At 43.1% G+C, this 22172-nt stretch overlaps 1 protein-coding gene across 1 annotated transcript; it reads right to left on the reverse strand.

Moving 5' to 3' along the window:
- Window positions 1–20094: 20094 nt before the first annotated feature.
- On the reverse strand, window positions 20095–20457 carry LOC137833347 (uncharacterized). The gene has a single exon (XM_068641699.2). The coding sequence runs from the start codon at window positions 20455–20457 to the stop codon at window positions 20095–20097; it is 363 nt and encodes a 120-aa protein (XP_068497800.2).
- Between the last annotated feature and the right edge of the window lie 1715 nt (window positions 20458–22172).

The raw sequence follows: 22172 nt of genomic DNA on the forward strand, positions 1-22172 counted from the left end.
TTAAGTCACTTTTGGAGGACCTTATGGGGGAAACTTGGCACCAAACTTCTGTTTTCTACTACTTGCCACCCTCAAACTGATGGTCAAACTGAAGTGGTTAATAGAACTTTGGGTCAATTATTGCGATGCTTTATTTTCGAGAATCCAAGGGCTTGGGAGGATTTACTACCTCATGTTGAGTTTGCTTATAATAGGGTAGTAAATTCCACCACTAACCATTCTCCTTTTGAGGTTGTTTATGGGTTTAATCCCCTCACACCTCTAGATCTTCTTCCCATTCCTGTACTTGATGAGGTTCTATGCAAAGACGGTTTTGAAAAGGCTTCTTTTATTAAGGATTTGCATAACCGCATCAAGTTACAAATTGAGAAGAAAGTTGGTAAGTATGCTGACACTGCCAACCAAAGGAGAAAGGCATTAATCTTTGAGCCCGGCGATTGGGTTTGGCTTCATTTGAGAAAGGATAGATTTCCTTCTTTAAGGAAGTCCAAACTTATGCCTCGTGGTGATGGCCCTTTCCAAGTCATCAAGAGGATTAATGATAATGCACATGAGTTAGATATGCCTACTACTTATCTTGGTAGTAATTCTTTCAATGTTACTGATGTCACTCCTTTTGATGCAGGTTTCCCAAATTCGTGGACGAATTTTCTCCAACCCGGGGAGTATGATGGAAACCAAGTAGAGGATGCTCAAGCCCATGAAGCCCAAGCCCAACAAGGGGCCCAAGCTCAACGAATCACTAGGAGCATGGCAAGAGCTTTGGGACAAGAGTATCAAAAGATGGCTCTTCTTATTTCTATTATAGAGTAGGGGTGCGGATGTAATAAATAGGTGTGAAATTAGTAAGGGATGCTCGGGGGAGTGTAGATATGAGTTAGGAGGTGCCAAACTAGGAAGGAAAGTCACACTTCCTTCATGCACTAGTTGGCGTCGAATTTGAGTGTCATTTAGGGGCACATTTGCATTTGATTAGCTTAGCATTTCAGCACCTTATAGGCTATAAATAAAGGTGCTGCCCTTGTACAAATCAGATTTGGAAATTAGAAGTAGAGAAACTATACTCAAGTTTAGAGAGAAATTGTGAGTCTTGTTGTCTTCTTCTTCCTTTGCCTTATCTTGTGTGCCAATGGTGAGCTTCAAGTGGCGGCAACCTTTCACTTATCTTGGAACAAGGCTCCAAGTGGCGTGAATGCAATTCCAAGTCTCAAATACAGCAAGCTTCACTCCATAAGTGTTCATTCTTTCATCTCTTGCAATTTCATTCGGTAGTTTCCAATGTTTAGTGTTCTTCATTCTTTTTCACCGATTAACTTTGTGTTTCCTAGCTTAGTTTTCAAATTCTGTTCGGTACAATAGCTATTCCTTTCAATTTCTGTTCGGTTTTCATTTGTTGTTCTTCAATTCTTGTTGTTTGATTCCATTTGACAATATATGGACTTCCATATGAGCTTCGGTCGGTGCAAAGTCTTGGTGAGTTCTTGAATTAGAACATTGATCCAATTCTAAGTAAAGTGCCAATTCATGACCAACTCAAGTTGCTCCTAAGAATGTCAAAGAATCATGTATTCTTGTTATTGCATTCACATCACTAACTCTTTATAATATTCATCCACATTTAGCGTGCGTTGTTGAAACCGTTAGAGTCTCAACATGAGGTCTTTCCTAAAATGTGGGGGCACAAACCTAGCGCGCATTTGATCCTTTAAAGAGTTCCAAGAGTCCACAGGAGGACCCTTGTGATAGATAATGTCCTTTACAACACCATGCCACCATTTCATGGCATAATCACTAAACTCTAAGGTGGTTAGCTTAAGCTTGTGTTCATCTTGGATCTCATGGATCTCAAATATTTGCTCACACTTAGCTTCCCAATCTAAATACACATTAGGATCACTTGAGCCATTAAAACAAGGAAGCTTGACCGAAGGTAGCCTAGCCTTTGCATCTTGGTAGAAGCCATTGCCATGGTGATGTCTCTCCCCTTGGTTGTGATGCCTATGGCCATGGTATTGGGGTGGAGTTCGCCTTCTCCTATGGTCCTCTTCACGGCCAAAATCATTTGAAGAACCTCTTGAAGAAGGTCTATGAGAATGATGCCCATCATGGATAGAGGGAGATGGCCTAGCTTGTTGCACCTCCATCTTTTGCAATTTCTCTTCCAAACGCCTAATGGTGCGTTGAGCTTCATGCAATTCACCAAGGACCGAAGCTTTGGAAGGAGATTGCTGCTTGTAGGATGCATCACTTGAATAGCCAGCCATTTGCAAATGAAAACAGCAAACACACAAAAACAGCAAACAAGTCAAGAAACAAAGTTAGCAAAAAAAAATGAATTTGGCAATCCAAATTGCCGAAGCGAATTTGGTCAGAAAAAGAGGTCACTCTCAAAGAAATAATGTCCTGCACCAATCTGATCTTGAGGTCTTGGAATCCTCAAATGAAAGATGTCAAAGCAAGGCACACCTATCTCAAAGCCAACCACTACAAAACCAATGAAGCAATAAAGACAAACAAAAAAAAGTATAAGCAATGAAAGGCTAGAACAAAAGGAATACTAGATGTTTGACAAACTCAAAGATTAATGAACAAAAGACAAGCAAGAAAAATAAGGAACTCAATGAGAAAGTAGGCACACAAAAGAATACTTAAAGAAAAGCACTAGAGTAGATGAAGAAAACAAAAATTAGCTAATGGAAAAATATTTTTATGCAAACTGTGCTTGATGTTCACTGATTTAACTGGAATGATATAAAGCGAACTGGATTATGAAATTTTAACCACACAAACTTCAAGATCTTAGCTAAAAAATGGCACTGGAATCACTTAAAAACAGTAAGCCAATTAATTGAGATAAAGTTTTCAAAATCGCTGCCAGATTACCGTATTTTTTTCGGCAGAATTGTACACTTTTTGTATTTTATTTATCATTTTTTGTGTACTTTGAATTTTTGAGTACTTCTTTTTTCTATTCTTTTCTAACACTTTGAAGAACACAAATCCAGAATTTCAGAATTTTCCAGTGAGTAAATCAATTGCAATAAGGAAAAACAGTAAGCACATTTTCAGAAAACAGAGGAATCCTAATAGGAATGAAAAATAGAATTATGAACTAGCAAAGACATAATGGAAAATGATGTATAGGAACTTGTATAGGTCCAGAATACAAGCATGAACTCAATCTAAAACAGAAAATGCACAAAGGATCAAGTATGAAACTCAGAAAAATATATGACACTAAAGCAAGAAACAACAAATTCAATAAAAGTACTACAAGAAGTGATGACAATTATGGAAAAACAAGACTTAAGACAAAACTTGTATGGATTCAAAAAGGAAAATACTCAAACATATTATAGGCAAAATAAAGAAAACAGCAAGAAAACTCAAATAAGCCTAAAACAGAACCGTAAATTGCAAGAAATTAAAGAGCTCTTGAAATTAAAGTGCAACACAACTCAAAATTTAAACAAGAACACACCTAAACTCATGATACCACATGATAAGATTCCAATAGCACAATTTGATGATTCTTGACATTCTTAGGAATCATCTTGAGTTGGATATGAGATAGGCACATTAAGATAGAATTGGATCAATGTTCTATAATCAAGAACTCACCAAAACTAGTACCAAAACCCAAACTCATATGGAAGTTCCATGTATTGTCAAATTGAACCGATTAAATTGGAAGAAAAGGCAAATGCACCGAAAAAAATGTGTAAAAACTGAATTGCACCGAACAAATAGCTAGAAAAGGAAGAAGAACCAAAGATGAACAGCAGAATTTAAAATGAACCGAAGCAAACCAAAGGAACTAGAATTGTCGAACAGAAAAATGAAAGAACAACAAGGTGAGACATGAACATAAAAGAGAAGGAAGGAAGGAGAAGAGAAAGCTCATGAAGATGGAGGAATGGTTGGATGATCACGCCACTTAGAGGATGGTGACTCCAAGATGAGTGTGCAAGCCGCCACTTGAGGTAACCATAGAACTCTCAAGATAAGACTAAGTGAGGAAGACACAAAGCTCTCCAATTCTCTCAAAAATTAAGTATAGTTTCTCTAATCAAAATTCAGATCTGAAAAATACAAAGGCAGCACCTTAATTTATAGCCTAGAGGTGCTGAAATGCAAAGCTAAATAAATTCAAAATTCCCCCCAAATACAAATGAAAGTGGCGCCAACTATAGTCATGAGGAAGGTGTGACCTTCTCTCTCACTTTGGCACCTCCCTATTACTCCTACACCTATCTACTAACGCACACCCCCCCTAAGACTCCTAACTAAAGACCTAAAGATGCTTTAACAAAAGAGGTTTCTAATGTTTCCCTCTAAGCACCTTCAAACAAAGAAATTACAAAAAGAGAAAATAAACGTCCATTAGCTCCTAAAGCTTTGAACATGCTACTTGTACGCCTTTGAGGTGGGCTTTGACCTCCATGGGCGTCTTCTATTTGAGCCTCATCCTCTTCTTGCTCTTGATGATTGGCCTCCATGTCCACTTGAGCTTGATCTCCATCAATTAGGGTTTTTAACCTACTTTCTAGAAGCTATGCCTAAATGTGCGGTTTTGACCATGGTCAACACCCTACGTAGCCCCTTTCCCTTGCCATTTCTACCCTTCACCCATCTTGTCCACCAAGGCACCCCTTCCTATAAATAGGGTGTCTTGCCTCATGTATTTTCAACTTGAATTTGAAGTAAAGAAACTCTACATGAGTGATTTTGTGATACTTGTGAGCTCTCATGTTAAGTCTTATCTTGTGTGGGTAATATCTCAAGTGGCAGCTCTGGCATCACTCATCTTGGAGTCCTTATACTACAAGTGGCGTGACTTCATTTCTTCCATAAGCTCTCTTCATCCCTTCCTTTTGTTATTTTTATTTATTTATGCCTCATTCCATTCCATCTTCTAATCTTTAATTTTGTTTTTTTACTTTGTTCTTCTTCTTTAATTGTTCCTTGTCTCTAATTCAGCTGCATCATTTGTCACCTTATAATTTTCTTTTCTCTTTGTCCTTCTGAAGTGAACCTTCACACGTACTTAACCACTTGGTTAAGTTCGTGTCCAATGAGAATCTTCTTAGGATTCTCACATAATTGCTAAATCAAAAATATTAAACAAAGAGCAACCAATAAAATGTGCAATCCTAAAATCAACTCACATAAAGTTTAATTCAAGTACAAGTAACTTTCATATAGTTTAATTCACCGAATTCAATCTTTATTTCTAAATATTGGTATTAAGACTTCAAAGATATTCAAAAATTTTAATGTTTTTCAAAAAAAATGTCAAAGATCTCTTGTTAAAATTTCTTATATTAATAGACCATTTAGTGGGTTAATTACAAGCTTTTAAAATTTAATTTATTCATTATATTGATAGAGGTGTTATTATTATTAATGGACATTATATTCTAAAGTACAAAGTTGACAATGTTTTCAAAATAAATCTTAAGTTGATTGGAATGAAGTTGAAAAAAAAAGACAATATGATTGTAAGAAAAAATATTATAATTTCTACATTAAACCTTAATGAATTCCAGTCATGTTTCATAATGCATCTGTCAAAAAAATGTGAGATAAGTAATAGTACATGAAGGTGCCACATATGTAAAAAGTCAAGAAAGCTTGTTCTTATAAAAAAATAATATGAATTTTTCATAATGTAGCAAGAAGAGACAATTTCTTATGTTTAAAAAAATATATATACTCACATTATAAATCACCTAATTGGACTTGGCAAAATTTTTTGAAAAGAGGAGTTGTCAATGTTTTAAAGTGCTTAAATAGAGTTTGACATAGTGTTCAAAGGATTGGTGGTAGGATAGTTTTACGTTGTTACACTTTTGTTTAAACACCCTGGAACTGTTTTGGAGTGGTTATGTTATTGGTCTAACTGTTAGAAGCCCCTGAATGTGTGATTCTGTTATAATTCATGATCCTGCCTGTTGACCAAAACGCTAGAGCTTTGCCTCGTCAAACTTGGATCGACGTATGCGCCGTGTTTGCCTCCGTCCTTCGCCGCGATCCACCTCAAGAACCTGCAAAAGACGAAACGGCGCCGCTGCGGCCGATCGCACTCCAACGCCCAAGTCAATGACTGAACCACCAATTACTAAGAGTAACACTCAAGAACTCTAAGGAACCGTGAACCAGTTCTCTCTCAGTATACTCAAGAACTCGCAAGCGTAAAGAAGACAATCTGAACGTGCGTACCTCAGAAGTTCGTTGGGAAACTCTTATATACCTGGACACTTTCTCTCTCTTGGCAGTTACACACCTGGACACGTGGCTTGCATCCAGCTGTACACGTGCCTTCATCTGGAGCATCCTTGACTTGGGCGCTACTTCTGACTCTCCTTTGGCTAAGTTACTTATGCATGATACTACTCAGTGCATAGTTGTCTTGGAGTGCGATCTCTTCTGGATTGGCGAGTTAAGGTGCCTTCGTACACACCTTCCCTGTGGTCTCGTCGGCCGCCTTCATGATCTGCACCACCTGTTTCACCGTGTATGCTCAAGCAAGCTGTCCCCCGACCTCATCCTCTGGCCAGCTGGGAAACGTCTATCTGCCTTCATCTTCGGCGATGTCCTTGTTTCGGCGATCTCTAACCACTTGGTCGCCTGGTTTACATCTGGCGACTTCATCTTTAACCCGGTGACCGCCGGTTCTGGTGTGCTGGAGATCGGAGCACGCCAACTTAATAACTGGCGACTACACGAGCCCCCCGACTTCCTTCCCTTCTGCCAGCCATGCGTCCCATCAACACGCCTATACAATAGCTTGATGCCACGTCATCACTTCCGACTACCAGGGCGGTACACAAGCCCCCCAGTCTTAAGCGAAGACTTGTCCAGCGAAAAGACTAAAGGAGTCACGTCAATACCGATCTACGTGGCGCTGGCGCAGAATTCCAAGCGGTTGTACTTTCTGCTTTCCTGACGCTCCACCAAACACTCCTCCAATCGCTCGACACGTGGCTTCATCAACGGTTACCTTTAATTGTCGTTTGCGCTTCCCAAACCCATTCGAAAAACCCTTAAACCCATTTCACTCCACTGTTCCATCACTTTCTTCGTTTCCTCAAACGCTCCAAGTTTCTTCTGCAAAAGCTCACGACACTCTTCAACTTCCTGAATCCTCGACTTTCTTCATCGTTCTTCCGATCATAAAAAGGTACCCCCTTTACTTCTTCTGCTGATTTTTCCTGCATTTTAACCGATTCACATCATCCATTAACTGTCTGGTGCATACGTTGTGGGCTGTTTCTTCTATTTCTCCTTTCTCGTAACTTAGGGCTTCGTCTTCGTTACAACGAACCTTCGTTCGTTCGTTTTTCACCCTTCTTTCACGATCGAGTCAGCCTCTGCGAACCCTGATCACCTTTTCTTTTCTTCTTCCTTTGCAGTTTCCGCGATGGCTCGCTCAAAGATCACCCCAAATCCTCCTCCCTCGTCACGAAGCCCTCCATCTCAAGCACACAACCCACCGCGAGCACCTGGTGCTTCTTCTTCCCAGGCTGAGAGGCCTGCACCCTCCCGCCCTAGCCTGGCTCAGGCTACTCCACCTGTCGCCGGAGGAGCCTCCGTTCCTTCCCCAGACTTCAAAAAATTATACCCATGGGCCACCCCGACCTTGTTGAAGGAAACCTCCTCAGTAAACTCTGCTGGGGCAGTTCTTCGATTGAAGAAAGGGGACGAGCCTCACCTGTCGTTCCACAAGGAGCATGACGACAAGATGATGGTGCTACCTTGCCCCCCCGACATGCCAGTGTGCGCCGACGACAAAGGGAACAACGGCGGGTTGTTCTGCTTCGTATACACCACCCTGTTCAAGAAGGTGAAACTTAGGTTTCCCTTCACTCGCTTTGAAAGGGAGCTACTGACCGAGCTCGACATCGCCGCTGCTCAGCTTCATCCCAACAGCTGGGCATTCGTGCGGGCGTTCCAGATCATGTGCGATCATCTGGGGCTGCCAGCGTCAGTGGACGTCTTTCTCTTCCTTTTTGAAGCCAAGCACCCAGGAGATCGCCTGTGGGTGAGTCTTAACGGGATTGCTGGGAGGTCAATCCTCTCTATCTTCCAGCAATCTTACAAAGACTGGAAGGGCAAGTTTGTCCAGGTGCGCCCAAACGACAAGGACGCCTCACTGCTCGACGGCTTCCCCTTGTATTGGGTAAACAAGGGGAATAAAGAGTCCAAAGGAAGCTTCAGGAGGCCAAGGAGTCCTGACAGCATGGGTGCTTTGGACAAGGATCTGTGCTTCTTCTGAAAAAGCGTGGCAGACGCCAATATTACCTTCCTCACCACTACGCTCATCTCCTTCGAGTTCTTTGAAGATCAACTCGAAGTTCGCATAGGTTAGAACTCACCTCAACGTCTAAGTCATTACCTTGACATTACCTCTGCTAACTGTTTCTGGGCGTCTTGTCTGTTGTGCACAAGACTTTGGTTTTATTTTCTGCACCACTTATCTGCTTTTGCTGCATACTGGCTTATGCGTTTATCTTTTTCTCTGAGCTAACCCATGTATCTTTGCATTATGCAGATCGTATGTTGGGCCAGGGAAAACTAGCTGAACTGAGGACGCTCGCCCGAGCCCACGGGTTGGCGTCGGGTTCCCAGACTGTGCCAAACTCAGTGGTGGAGATCGCCGCTGCACAGGGCAGATCGCCACCCAAAGGCCCAACTCCTTCCGAGGCCCAGCCCGCCAATCAACGCAAAAAGCTTATCCTCAGGAAACCAAAGAGGAAAACCCCTCAAGTGGTTCATGAGGAAGAAGAAGAAGACGATGAGGCGACTGAAGATGGCCTCATCACCAAGAGGAAGACGGTGGCGCCTTCTTCACCATCTGCTCCACCTCCTCCTCCAACATCAACACCACCTTCCACACCCGCTCCGCCTCCAACACTGCTTCCTCCACCAGCTCGCACCTTGCCAGTCCAAGCGGTTCCTCTGGCGTCCGCACTTCCTGTGGTTGAGGCCGCCGAGCCTAACTTCATGGAGAACCCCCCGAGCGCCTCCACGCCTTACGTATCAGCTGGAGGGGGTCCTCCTTCAAACGCCTCAACCGCAAACGCTGCACCAGTCGGGGATGAAGGTGCTCACAACTATCCAATCCTCATCACTGAATCCCCGACGTCGCCACCACGCCAAGAAGCACCCATTCCACAACCAATTCAAGAAGGTGGCAGCGAGAACCAACAACAAGCTCCCCCGGTGCCTCCACAAGCAAACCTCTCTCTTGAGGTCAAAAGGGTGTGGGAGCCCTTCTCAGCAAAGCTGAAGATGATGGCGGAGGATTTCCCCTCCATCATATCTAAAGCTGTGGAGAGTTCCACCAAGAAGCTCCAGGATGACATCTTCACACTCCGAACTGAGAATCGCTCCATAAGGATTGAGGCGGAGAGGTTATCCTGCAACCTAACGCTCGCCGAGATCGATCACTCCCGAGTGGAAGATGCTATGAGCACTGAGCTCCGGGTGGCACGCAAGGAGGCCACCGATCTACGCCATAAGGTGCAACTCTTGGCTCAAGAGAAGATCGAGCTGAAGAGCAAGCTGGTACCCTATCACGTCAAAGTGGCTGACCTGGAGGCGTTGATCAAAGCAGACGCCGCCAAGGTAAAGAACCTCGAGAAAAGGTCAGCCGATCGGGAGGTCTTCTTGGGGAAGGTGGAGAAGGAGAGAGACGACACCATGGCCAAGCTCGCCGAAGCCAACGAAGAAAACGGGAAGATCGCCGCAGAGCTGGCCCAGGTGCAGGCGGAATCCAAGAAGGTTACTGAAGACCTTCTTCAAGCTCGGGAAACAATTGAAGAACTCAAGAAACAAGCTGACAAGCTGAAGCAGCAGAACGAGGGGCTAAAGAAACAGATCGAAGAACTTGAGTTGAGCTCTGCCCAGATTCTCGCTGCTGGATTCGAGGCCGCCCGGGAACAGTTCGCCTGCTTGTACCCCGACTTGGATCTTTCCATGGTGTCTCTCAACAACGAGGTGGTGGACGGGAAGGTTGTTCCTTCTGAAGACTGATTGCTTCCCTCCATCCACGATTCTTATGCTTTTTCCTTACACATAATTGTAATAGACTTTCCCTTTTTCTGTATATGTACCTCGAACTGATCGTACTTTATGATAAAGTCTTTGTACTTCTTCTTATAACTTCTCTGTCTGCTTTATCTCTTCTTGTATAATTCACTTCCACGAAATTAACCTAGTAACTTCGTAAGCGCAATTATATACTACCCGCTACGAACCATCAGCTTTCGAACAATAACACTCTAACAACTTGTAACCTCAAGGTAATGAACCTTAGCGTAAAATCGCTCTTCAAATAACGAACTTCAACTCAACTAATGGCTTAAGATACCGCTCATCTGATCTGCCTTATCAAAACGGGTCTTGACTTTCTCGCCATTGCTTGAATTTCCCCTGGTCGCCAAAGACTCTTGGCGATATCAGCTTCCTCCTGCCTTCACAACTTGGCCATTGTTCCTTTATCTGGGGTAGAGGCGCCTTTCGGATCCTTCTCTACTTCCCTGAGCTTCAGAACGAGAGACCGGGGGGCTAGGCGTTCTCTTCGAACCTACCTTAGCCACCCTCCAAACTTCATCCACCCTTCACACCATACCTGAACTCGTTCAAGACGAGAAGGATTTTCTCTTGCCTGAACTCGCTCATCGGCGAGAAGGTCTTTAACTCGCCTGAACTCGCTCATCGGCGAGAAGGTCTTTAACTCGTGCCTCTACATTGCCCCAGGGGTTACATCTTCTCTCCCCCAGAAACACTGAGAACTTTTTACTGGCGCCTCTACATTGCCCCAGGGGTTACATCTTCTCTCCCCCAGAAACACTGAGGACTTTTTACTGGTGCCTCTACATTGCTCCAGAGGCTACATCTTCTCTCCTCTGGAAGCACTGAGGACTTTTTACTGGTGCCTCTACATTGCTCCAGAGGCTACATCTTCTCTCCTTTAGAAGCACTGAGGACTTTTTACTCTTCCTCGCCTGCACTCGCTCGACGGCGAGGAGGTCTTTATCTCGCCTCAGGACGCGCGAGGGCGTTGAGGTCTTTTAACTGGTGCCTCCGATCGCCGAAAGACGATGAGGACTTTAACTTTAACTGACGCCGCCAATCGCCGAAAGACGATGGGGACTTAGAAACCTTTTTAGAAAGCATGCAATATATCTTTAACTTGCCTTAAATCACATATAAGTGACAAGGTCTTTCTTCAAAACTTTCGGAAAACAACAAGCATGCAATCTAAAACAACTTTAAGCTTCGAAAACTCTTCTTTATTGGGTGGCCTCATTAAAAACCCTCCTTCGGGAAAAAGGAGTGCCCCCTCCAAACTGTTTTAACAGAAACATTGTAATATAACTTCGTGTTCGTCTTTACTTACAAAGTTCTCAACTGTAATATAACTTGAGGTGCGTGGCGTTCCAAGTGCGAGGAATCGCCCCTCCTTCCAATGTTTCTAAGCGGTAGGCGTCGTTCCTGAGCGCCTCGGTTATTCTGAACGGTCCCGTCCACTTAGGCGACAGCTTATTCTCCATCTCATACTGGTGGGCTTTCCTCATCACCAGGTCGCCCTCTCTGAACTGTCTTGGCATCACCTTCGAGTTATATCTTCGTTCAATCCTTCTCTTCACCGCCTCGGCTTTTAATCTCGCCTCTTCCCTGACCTCATCCAGTAGGTCCAGGTTCAACCTTCTCTCCTCATTCGAGTCTTCCTCCACGAAGTTTTGGAATCTCGGCGAGCTCTCCTGGATCTCTACTGGAATCATTGCGTCGCATCCATAGACCAAGCTGAACGGGGTCTCATGGGTTCCTGACTGCTCGGTGGTGTGGTACGCCCAGACTATACGGGGTACCTCCTCAGCCCAACTTCCTTTGGCTTTCTCTAGTCTTCTCTTCAAACCTCTTAGCAACACCCGATTGGCTGACTCTACTTGGCCATTCGTCTGAGGGTGCTCGACGGATGCAAACACTTGTTGAATTCCCACCCCTTCACACAGCTTCTTCAACAGGTGACTTGCAAACTGAGTCCCATTGTCCGACACCAGGCGCTTGGGCACACCAAACCGGCACACAATGTTCTTCCACACGAAACCTTCGATCTTGTGTGCGGTGATCTGGGCCACTGGTTCTGCTTCGATCCACTTGGTGAAATATTCGATCGCCACCACCAAGTACTTCATCTGCCTGATCGCCAGCGGGAATGGTCCCAGGATGTCGATTCCCCATGTATGAAACGGCCAAGGGCTGTAAATCGACTTCAACTCCTCAGGAGGCGCCTTGTGCCAATCGGCGTGCTGCTGGCATTGTATGCAGCACTGCGCATACCTCTTGCAATCTTCTCTCATTGTTGGCCAATAGTAACCTGCACGGAGAGTCCTTGTGGCCAGAGCTCGACCCCCGACGTGGCTTCCGCATATCCCTTCATGGAGCTCTGCCATAATTCTTGTACATTTTTCCCCGTGCACACACTCCAGGAGTGGGTGAGTGAACCCAAACCTGTACAACTCGCCGTCAATCATTGTGAACTTGCTAGAATTCTTCTTTATCTTCCTAGCCTCCGTCGGATCCAGCGGGAGAAGGCCATTCGCCAGGCACCGCTTGTACTGTGTCACCCAGGTGTCTGGCTCATGGGTCGTGCAGACCTGCGTCATGTTCACCTTCTCTCCCCGACATGCTCTTATTCTTGGCGACCTCAAGGTCTCTTGAGTCAGGGATCTGTGACTCCTCGCCGCTTTCTCCGTCGACTTACTTATCTGAAGGACCAGGTGATCTGCTACAAATGCTCTCGGCGTCTTCAGAGTTTCTTGAATCACCGTCCTCTGCCTACCCCCCTTGCCTGAACTGGCAAGCTTAGCTAGCAAGTCAGCTCGGGCATTCTGCTCTCTGGGCACATGCACCACTTCAAAGGAGGCAAAGGAACTCTTCAATTCCTGTACATACTCCAGGTAAGCCGCCATTTGTGGATCTTTAGCCTGGAACTCGCCTGTTACTTGTCCCGTGACTAACAGCGAGTCACTCTTAGCCATCAGCACCCTAGCTCCCATCTCTTTAGCCAGCAAGATACCGGCGATCAGCGCCTCATATTCTGCTTGATTGTTGCTGGCTTTGAAGGCAAACCTCAAAGATTGTTCGATCAGCACGCTGTTGGGTCCCTCCAAGATGACCCTAGCACCGCTACCCTGCTAGTTCGACGATCCATCCACTGAAAGCACCCAACGAAAGTCATCCCCCTCAACTCGTGCTGCTTCAGACGAGAGCTCGACCACGAAATCTGCGAAGATCTGTCCCTTAATCGGACCTCGGGGCTCATACTTAATATCAAACTCCGACAGCTTCACTGCCCACTTCACCATCCTCCCAGCAACGGATGGGCAAGTCGGTCATCACCAGTATCGTAAAACTGTGGAAATAGTGGCGCAACCTCCTCGCCGAAAATACCACAGCCAGTGCAGCCTTCTCCAGGGCCTGGTACCTCGTTTCGGGACCCTGCAGTACCTTACTAACAAAATAAATAGGCTTTTGAGCCTGATCTTGGTCCTGGGTGAGCACCGCACTCACCGCCCTCTCAGTTACAGCAAAATACAACCTGAGAGGGGTTCCCACCAGCGGTTTGCACAAAACCGGCGGGCTCGCCAGATACTCCTTAAGCTTGACGAAGGCTTCTTCGCACTCCTTCGTCCAGGCAAATTTGTTATTCCGCCTTAAGCACTGAAAATACGGATGGCCCTTCTCTCCACTAGCTGACACAAAACGAGACAGGGCGGCCATCCGACCGGTAAGCTGCTGTACTTCCTTCACAGTGGTCGGGCTCCTCATCGCCAGGATGGCGGCACACTTATCCGGGTTGGCCTCTATTCCTCTTTCGGTTAAGAGAAATCCCAGGAACTTTCCTGCCTCCACGCCAAAGATGCACTTCTCGGGATTCAGCTTTAACCTAAACTTGGCGATGGTAGTGAACAACTCCTCCAAGTCCGCAACGTGCTTGCTTTTCTCTGGCGAGGTCACGACCATGTCATCCACGTACGCTTGCACATTCCTTCCCAGCATTGGTGCAAGTACCCGATCCATCAACCTCTGGTACGTGGCCCCCGCGTTCTTCAGCCCAAACGGCATCACCTTGTAGCAGTAGCACGATCTCTCGGTCATGAAGGCAGTCTTCTCTTCATCCATGGGATGCATCTTGATCTGGTTATTCCCCAAGAAGGCATCCAGGAAACTCAACAACTTACACCCTGCAGCACTATCCACCAGGGCGTCTATGCTTGGTAAAGGATATGAGTCCTTTGGGCAAGCCTTATTCAGATCAGTGAAATCGACGCACATGCGCCATTTCCCATTACTTTTCTTCACCAGTACGACATTTGCCAGCCATTCAGGGTGCTGGACTTCCCTGATGTGGCCTGCAGCGAGGAGCTTCTGGGTTTCGTCTCTAATCGCCTGACTCCTCTCCTCGTTGAACTTTCTCCTCCTCTGCCGCACTGGTCTCACCAAGTTGTCCATCGCCAAATGATGGCACAAGAAGTCGGGATCGATCCCGGGCATGTCCGAAGCGGACCATGCAAACGCATCCAGATGCCGCTCTATCACCTTGGCGATCTGGTCCTGGAGCTCGACCTCCAGAGACCTTCCCAGCTGAAAAATCTTTCCTCCGATCTCTCTCTCGAGCCACTGCTCGACGGGTTTTGGCCTGGTTTCTCTGGCGATCACCGCCCTGGCGATCCCCAGCTCCCTCGCTTCCTCAGGGCGATTCCTTGCCTCTTCTTCCTCTAAACCGGCGTTCCCCTCCCCCAGCTCAGCGTCCACCATCACTACGTCACTTCCGGCGGTCTCTTCTATTACCGTCGATCTGGGCTTCACACCAGGAGGCGGGGTGGTTGTCACGTAACTCACAGACCTTTTGTTTTTCAGGCTATTCTCATAGCACTTCTTCGCTTCTTTCTGGTCGGATTTGATGGTCATCACCACCCCCTCCATAGACGGCAACTTCACCTTCATGTGCCGGGTCGATGGTATACCGCCTATTCTGTTGAGCGTGGGTCTTCCCAGCAGAATGTTGTATGCTGAGGGAGCATTTACGACAAGGTACTTGATTTTCTCTGTTCTCGAACCCGCCTCATCTGTAAACGTGGTCCTCAACTCGATGTACCCCCTGACCTCCACCTGGTCACCAGCGAAACCATACAAACACCCCCCATAGGGCCTCAGCTGGTCAAGGGGTAACTCCAACTGCATGAAAGTCGGCCAGAACATCACGTCTGCCGAGCTTCCTTGGTCCACCAGAACCCTGTGGACCTTCCTTCTTGCTGTGACCAGCGAGATGACTATGGGGTCGTTGTCATGAGGCACAACGTCCCGAAGATCTTGCTTTGTGAACGTAATGTCCACATCCGGCGAGTGGTCTTCAAACATATCCACCGTCATCACAGACCTCGCGTACTTCTTCCTTTGTGACGCGGTACATCCACCACCCGAGAAACCCCCTGCAATGGTGTGGATTTCCCCGTGTGTAGGCATCTCGTGCTGCTGAGCCTCTCCACCTGCTGATTGGGAGCTCGACGCGCCCCCCGTCCTTCTGTCCAGCAAGTAGTCGTTTAGGAACCCGCTCTTGACCAGATCGTCGAGCTGGTATCCTAAAGCCAAGCACGAATCCACGGTGTGGCCAAAGCCCTGGTGAAACTCACACCAGGCGTCTGGCTTTGGTCCCAGCACCTTGTCGCCCACCTTCTCGGGCGCTTTCAACCTAGCTGATATATTGGGAATGGCGATCAGGTCCGCCAATCCCATGACAAACTTGTACTTTGGCGGGCGATTGTACTCCCGGCGTGCTGGTTGAGGGCGCCCTTGACCCCTGCCCTTGTTCTTCCTTGGATCATAAGGATGGCGAGTCCTCTGATCCCTCCTGGCCGCCGCTGTCTCCAGCACCCTCTGTGGCTGGATCCTGGTCTGGGCACGTGGCCTGGCGGGAGCCACGCTTCCCCTCTTCTCGGCGACTTCACTCTCATCGGCGATGTGGGCCACCGCAAGTCGCCTGACCTCAGCAAACGTGGCAGGGTGAGCCCTGATCAATGCCTCGCAGAATGGTCCCGGCAGCACGCCCTTCTTAAATGCGTAGACCAGCATTTCTTCATCTTTGGCCAGCGATCGGACCATCTGCGCCCCAAAACGATTCAGGTAGTCCCTGAGGGACTCTCCCTGATATTGCCTTATGTCGAACAAGTCATAAGACACCCTCGGCGGTGCCTTGTTCACGATGTACTGCTCGACGAAGATCTTTGAAAACTGTTGGAAGTTGGTTATGTGACCTGTAGGCAGGCTCACAAACCATTCCAGCGCCGTTCCCTGGAGTGTGCTCACAAACATCTTGCAGTACACGGCGTCTGATCCTTCTGACAGCATCATCTGTGTATGGAACGTGGTGAGATGTGCCTCAGGATCCTCCACGCCGGTAAAAACAGCCTTCACAGGTACCACACTCGAAGGGATAGGCGTGTCGGTAATCGCCTGAGCGAAAGGCATAGGAAAAACACGAGGCGGCGTTGACGGCGCGACCTCTTCAGCGACTGGGCGCCCTCGCTGCTCCTGAAGAGCTTGACGCAGTTCTTCAATCACTTTGCTAAGCTCGTCATTCCTGGCCCGAGAGGCGACCAGGTCCTCATGCATTCTCGCCTGCTCTATACGCGAGGCTTCCACATTCGCCTGCAACGAACGCATGATTTCCACCATCTGCGCTATAGTCATGGCGCCTTCAGCAGCAACGGGCGCAACTGGACTTGAACGGTTGCTTCTCATTTTTCTCATGAAAACTTGACGAATCACAGAGTGCAATGAACAACACCTCCTTTAGCGACGATCGATTCCGCGATCAATCGGTCAGAACTTCGCGAAACTTCGAAAGAAACCTCAAGAACACAGAAAACCTCCACAGAAACCCGCAACTCCACCCAAAACCAGCACTTCTTCCACGAAAATCCAAACGAGCCAAAGAACTCAGATCTCACCGAACGAAACTCGCGCAATCAGCAGAAAACTTCACCTCACCGAACAGAAACCCAAACGAACGGTGGAAAACGCGAAATCACCGAACAAAACCTAGATGAACAGCGAACAATGGTTGCACCAGCACACAACCACACAGAAAACTGCAGAAACCTCCAAAAACAAACGCTGTGGATGGGAACAGGTTTTACACGGCCCCACGGTGGGCGCCTGATGATACTGCCTGTTGACCAAAACGCTGGAGCTTTGCCTCGTCAAACGTGGATCGACGTATGCGCCGTGTTTGCCTCCGTCCTTCGCCGCGATCCACCTCAAGAACCTGCAAAAGACGAAACGGCGCCGCTGCGGCCGATCGCACTCCAACGCCCAAGTCAATGACTGAACCACCAATTACTAAGAGTAACACTCAAGAACTCTAAGGAACCGTGAACCAGTTCTCTCTCAGTATACTCAAGAACTCGCAAGTGTAAAGAAGACAATCTGAACGTGCGTACCTCAGAAGTTCGTTGGGAAACTCTTATATACCTGGACACTTTCTCTCTCCTGGCAGTTACACACCTGGACACGTGGCTTGCATCCAGCTGTACACGTGCCTTCATCTGGAGCATCCTTGACTTGGGCGCTACTTCTGATTCTCCTTTGGCTAAGTTACTTATGCATGATACTACTCAGTGCATAGTTGTCTTGGAGCGCGATCTCTTCTGGATTGGCGAGTTAAGGTGCCTTCGTACACACCTTCCCTGTGGTCTCGCCGGCCGCCTTCATGATCTGCACCACCTGTTTCACCGTGTATGCTCAAGCAAGCTGTCCCCCGACCTCATCCTCTGGCCAGCTGGAAAACGTCTATCTGCCTTCATCTTCGGCGATGTCCTTGTTTCGGCGATCTCTAACCACTTGGTCGCCTGGGTTTACATCTGGCGACTTCATCTTTAACCCGGTGACCGCCGGTTCTGGTGTGCTGGAGATCGGAGCACGCCAACTTAATAACTGGCGACTACACGAGCCCCCCGACTTCCTTCCCTTCTGCCAGCCATGCGTCCCATCAACACGCCTATACAATAGCTTGATGCCACGTCATCACTTCCGACTACCAGGGCGGTACAATTCATAAGAGGGTGTAATAGTTTTGGTTCTGTATACAGATTGTGATAGAAAAAATAGAGCTTGACATTTAATAGTTACGTCTTTATTTGCGTGAAAGAATTTGCCCATTGTGAATATTGCTTCTTTATTTGAAAAATTAAGGGAATATGATCTTTGTGTGAATAAATTAGTTATACAATAAATTAGTGAAAAAAAAGGCTTGACACTGAAAACTGCAATACAAAAAAGAAATATCAAGTGAGGAAGAACATGATGATGATGGTTTAAAACTTTGGATGATTTTTGAAAAATAAGAACAACCATTTAAAACTTCTCATAAAGGAGGTACTTACATAAAAAAAAAAAAAATAACTTCGATGCTCATATGTTACCTGCTTTGGTTAGGAGTCAATAAGAATTGAGTGTCCAAACACAAGAATAAGGACATATTTGATGACAAGAAAAGTGACAAGCATAACGGAACTTAAAAGAGCTTATGTTGCATGTGATGACATTGATACATCTTCATTAAGTGGTTCTTCAAAAGGAGAAGAAAAAGTAAACTTGTGTCTCATGAATGAACTTCAATCATCCAACAATGTAAGAAATTCAGATTTCCAAGTTGATTTCAAGTTATGAACAACTTTGAGATGCATTTAATGAAATTCATGACGAGGGAAAAAGGTTGTATCCTACAAGGAATAGATTAAAGGTTTGAATAATGGACTTGAAAAGAAAGGAAGTGATTAAAAAGAATATTTAGATACTTCAAAATTAAATTTAAAAATTTATAACTGATTTCTAAAGTTGTTATTTATGAATGTGATATGTTCGTAAACAAAATATTTAGGACGGTATACTATTAATATGTCATAGTTTTTTAAAATTCAGAAATCATGAATGACGTGTTTTATACGAAATAAAGAAGACCCTAGAAAGATAAATTATATTTTCTACTTATATAATAAATTTATTCAACTATTATTATAATATAATAAATATATTCATTATAAAATTATTAGTTCTTTAAAATGACAGGAAACCTACAATGTTCAATTCATATTCATCATTATTAAAATTAAACATTAATTAAGTTGTTTTAATTTGTATTGTTTGATAGTAATGAGATGTTAAATAGATGACATAATTTTTACTTTTTTACCAACATTATAATGGTGCAATATTCATATTCTTAATGATTTGTAGTGAGAACTTGATCATGTCTATAATACAAATTATTTTAATTTTTTATTTCACTTTGGCAGATTGGCGTTATCAGTTAATAAATATTTTAAATTATTGTTGTTGCGTCAAAAGCTATGAAGCTCGGACATTTCTCTTGAATGGTGTGTTCGTGTTACTCGTATGACACTTGTAAGACATTGTAAAGTATCAAATTCAAATTTGTTTGATTTTTGATAATTTTAGTACGATTCTAACACAATATTAAAAGGTAAAAATATATTAATTTTTTAAAAACTCAAATTTTTTATGTAAATTTTAATTATAATTATAAAACTAATAAACAAATTATTTTGAACTAATTAAAAAATATTTTTCTGCTTTAAAAAATAATCGTATCTTTCTATCCGTCCGTGTGTATCAATATTTACATGTCAAATATTAAATAACATTACAATCTCAATGTCAATCTTTGCAACTATTTAGCCGATACTATTGCGTCACTGTTGAGAGGAGTTTTAATTGACGTTAACTACCTACTTTTTTGTAGTCACAATATGTTCCTAAAAATTATGTTGAACCCTAAATTAATTAATACTAACTATAAATCATAAAATGAATGTTGCAAACTAAAATCAACAATTCAAAAATATGAATGAGTGAAAACCAAATATAAAAAAGTATTGCTGATAAAAAAAAATGGAAAAAAATATAAAATAAAGATAGAAATAAAAATGAAGGCATTCTATGGAAATTTAAATACATTTTTATTATGAGTGAGTAAATCTTAGTTCTAACCATATCATATCAGTCACCAAATATACATAAGTGCATATTAAAGGAAAGCTTAATCCCACATGTATCAGGAAGGCTTACAAGTTTATCTTGTTGAAAGTTTAAACCGGGTCCAGCAACCCTAAGACAGTTACAAATATCTCTTATACCTTGACCATTGGCAACAGCCATGGCTCTTTTGAATGCATCTGATGCTCCTTTACAACAATCTGAACTTGGACTAGGTTTGATATTAACCAAATAAACTCCACAGAAGCTAAGCATTTTTTCATCCCCATTGCATGTTGCAGGGATTTCAGAAGCAGTCAATGTTGTCACTGCCAAACCATAGGCCATAACAAACATCACCACAGCCATACCTCTCTTCTCTCCCATCTTTATCTTCAATATCTATCTATGCCAACTTTCTTTTCAATGTCACTGTGATTTTTTAACCATTTCTACCATACCATTGCTTATATATAGACTTAAGTAACTTTGAATCCTTATACAATCTTTTTCAGTTATCTCTATAATAAGTGTTAAAATACGTTCACAAAAAAAATTATTACAAAATATAACATTCAATTAGAATTAATTCATTACTGATAAAAAAAATCCTAATAATATTTAATAATATTGATAATATTGATAATATTTATAATATTTAATAATATTTAATAATATTTAATAACATTAATAATGTTTAATAATATTTAATAATTAATAATGTTTAATAATATTTAATAATTAATAATGTTTAATAATATTTAATAATTAATAATGTTTAATAACATTAATAATGTTTAATAATATTTCATAATATTAATAATATTAATAATATTTAATAATATTAATAACATTAATAATATTAATAATAATTAATAATATTAATAATATTTAAAACTATTAATAATATTTAATAATATTAATAATATTTAAAAATATTAATAATATATAATAATTTTAATAATATTTAATAATGTTAATAATATATATATTAACTGCATCTAATCTCTAAAAAAAACCCAATTGTTTTGATTTTTTTTTCTCTTTTAAGAGTCCTGTGAATAGAATCAAACCTTATTGTGTGATATTTACATAAAATTCCTCTGTCTCGTTCTTAAGTATGTCCCTTATGTTAGAATTAAATGCTTTAAACAAGAGGGGATAAATTGTTTAATGAAAGATTTTTGAAAATACTGAACAAGAAAGAAGATTAATGAAGAATCACAGAATAAGCAATCAGATCAGCAAAGACAAAACAAAACTGTTTTAAATTGATTCCAGAAAATCAATCGGTTGTTTATGCAAATCAACCGATTATTTTTATCAGCAATTTATAAAAATACAATTCAAACAGTTTTAAGGAGTGAGGGATAGAGAGATAGAGAGATTCACACACAATGTTTATACTGTTTCACTCTTACATCCAATTCCCAGAAATCTTGGGTATTGCACTAAGTAATCAACCACAAATTACAAAACACAAACATCAAAGAGGTGATATTGAACCCTTCAAGAACACTCATCCTCTTTGATACACAAACACTACAAGTTAGAACACCTTTGACCGTAAACACCAGTACCTTACAAGTTCTACAAGATGAATTACAAGTAAGAACAAGAAATATCACACCTGATACAAAAGGATTACATCAATTCCTTATTCCACTCTTAACCAAAGCAAAGCCTTAAGCAATATTGCAATCTTGAAAAACTTTAATCTTTTTGGTAATCTAATCTCTCTTAACTTCAGAGATGTAAACACCATTTATATAGCCTAAAAAATAGTCATTTAAGACTTTTAATCAAGGGCCAAAATAGTTTAGAATCATGGAAAACAGATTTACCATACTTAACCAATTTTGTTAAGATTTTTTTAAAAACAATCAATTGAAAGCTCGATTCAACCGATTGAATTGGCATTGACTGTGAGGTTAGCCAATTTTAGCTTTTTCAAATCATTTTCAAAACCACTAAGTGTAAAACAACTGATTGAAACGATAAATCAACATGTTGTTTTTTACTACTTTGAAAAACACTCTTCATTTGAAAGAACTTAATTGATTCAGTTTTGGATTAAGCTAAGAGTGGATTGACAAATTATA

This window comes from Phaseolus vulgaris, chromosome 6, assembly GCF_051622355.1.
Source record: "Phaseolus vulgaris cultivar YP4 chromosome 6, ASM5162235v1, whole genome shotgun sequence".
In the NCBI taxonomy this organism is placed as follows: domain Eukaryota; kingdom Viridiplantae; phylum Streptophyta; class Magnoliopsida; order Fabales; family Fabaceae; genus Phaseolus; species Phaseolus vulgaris.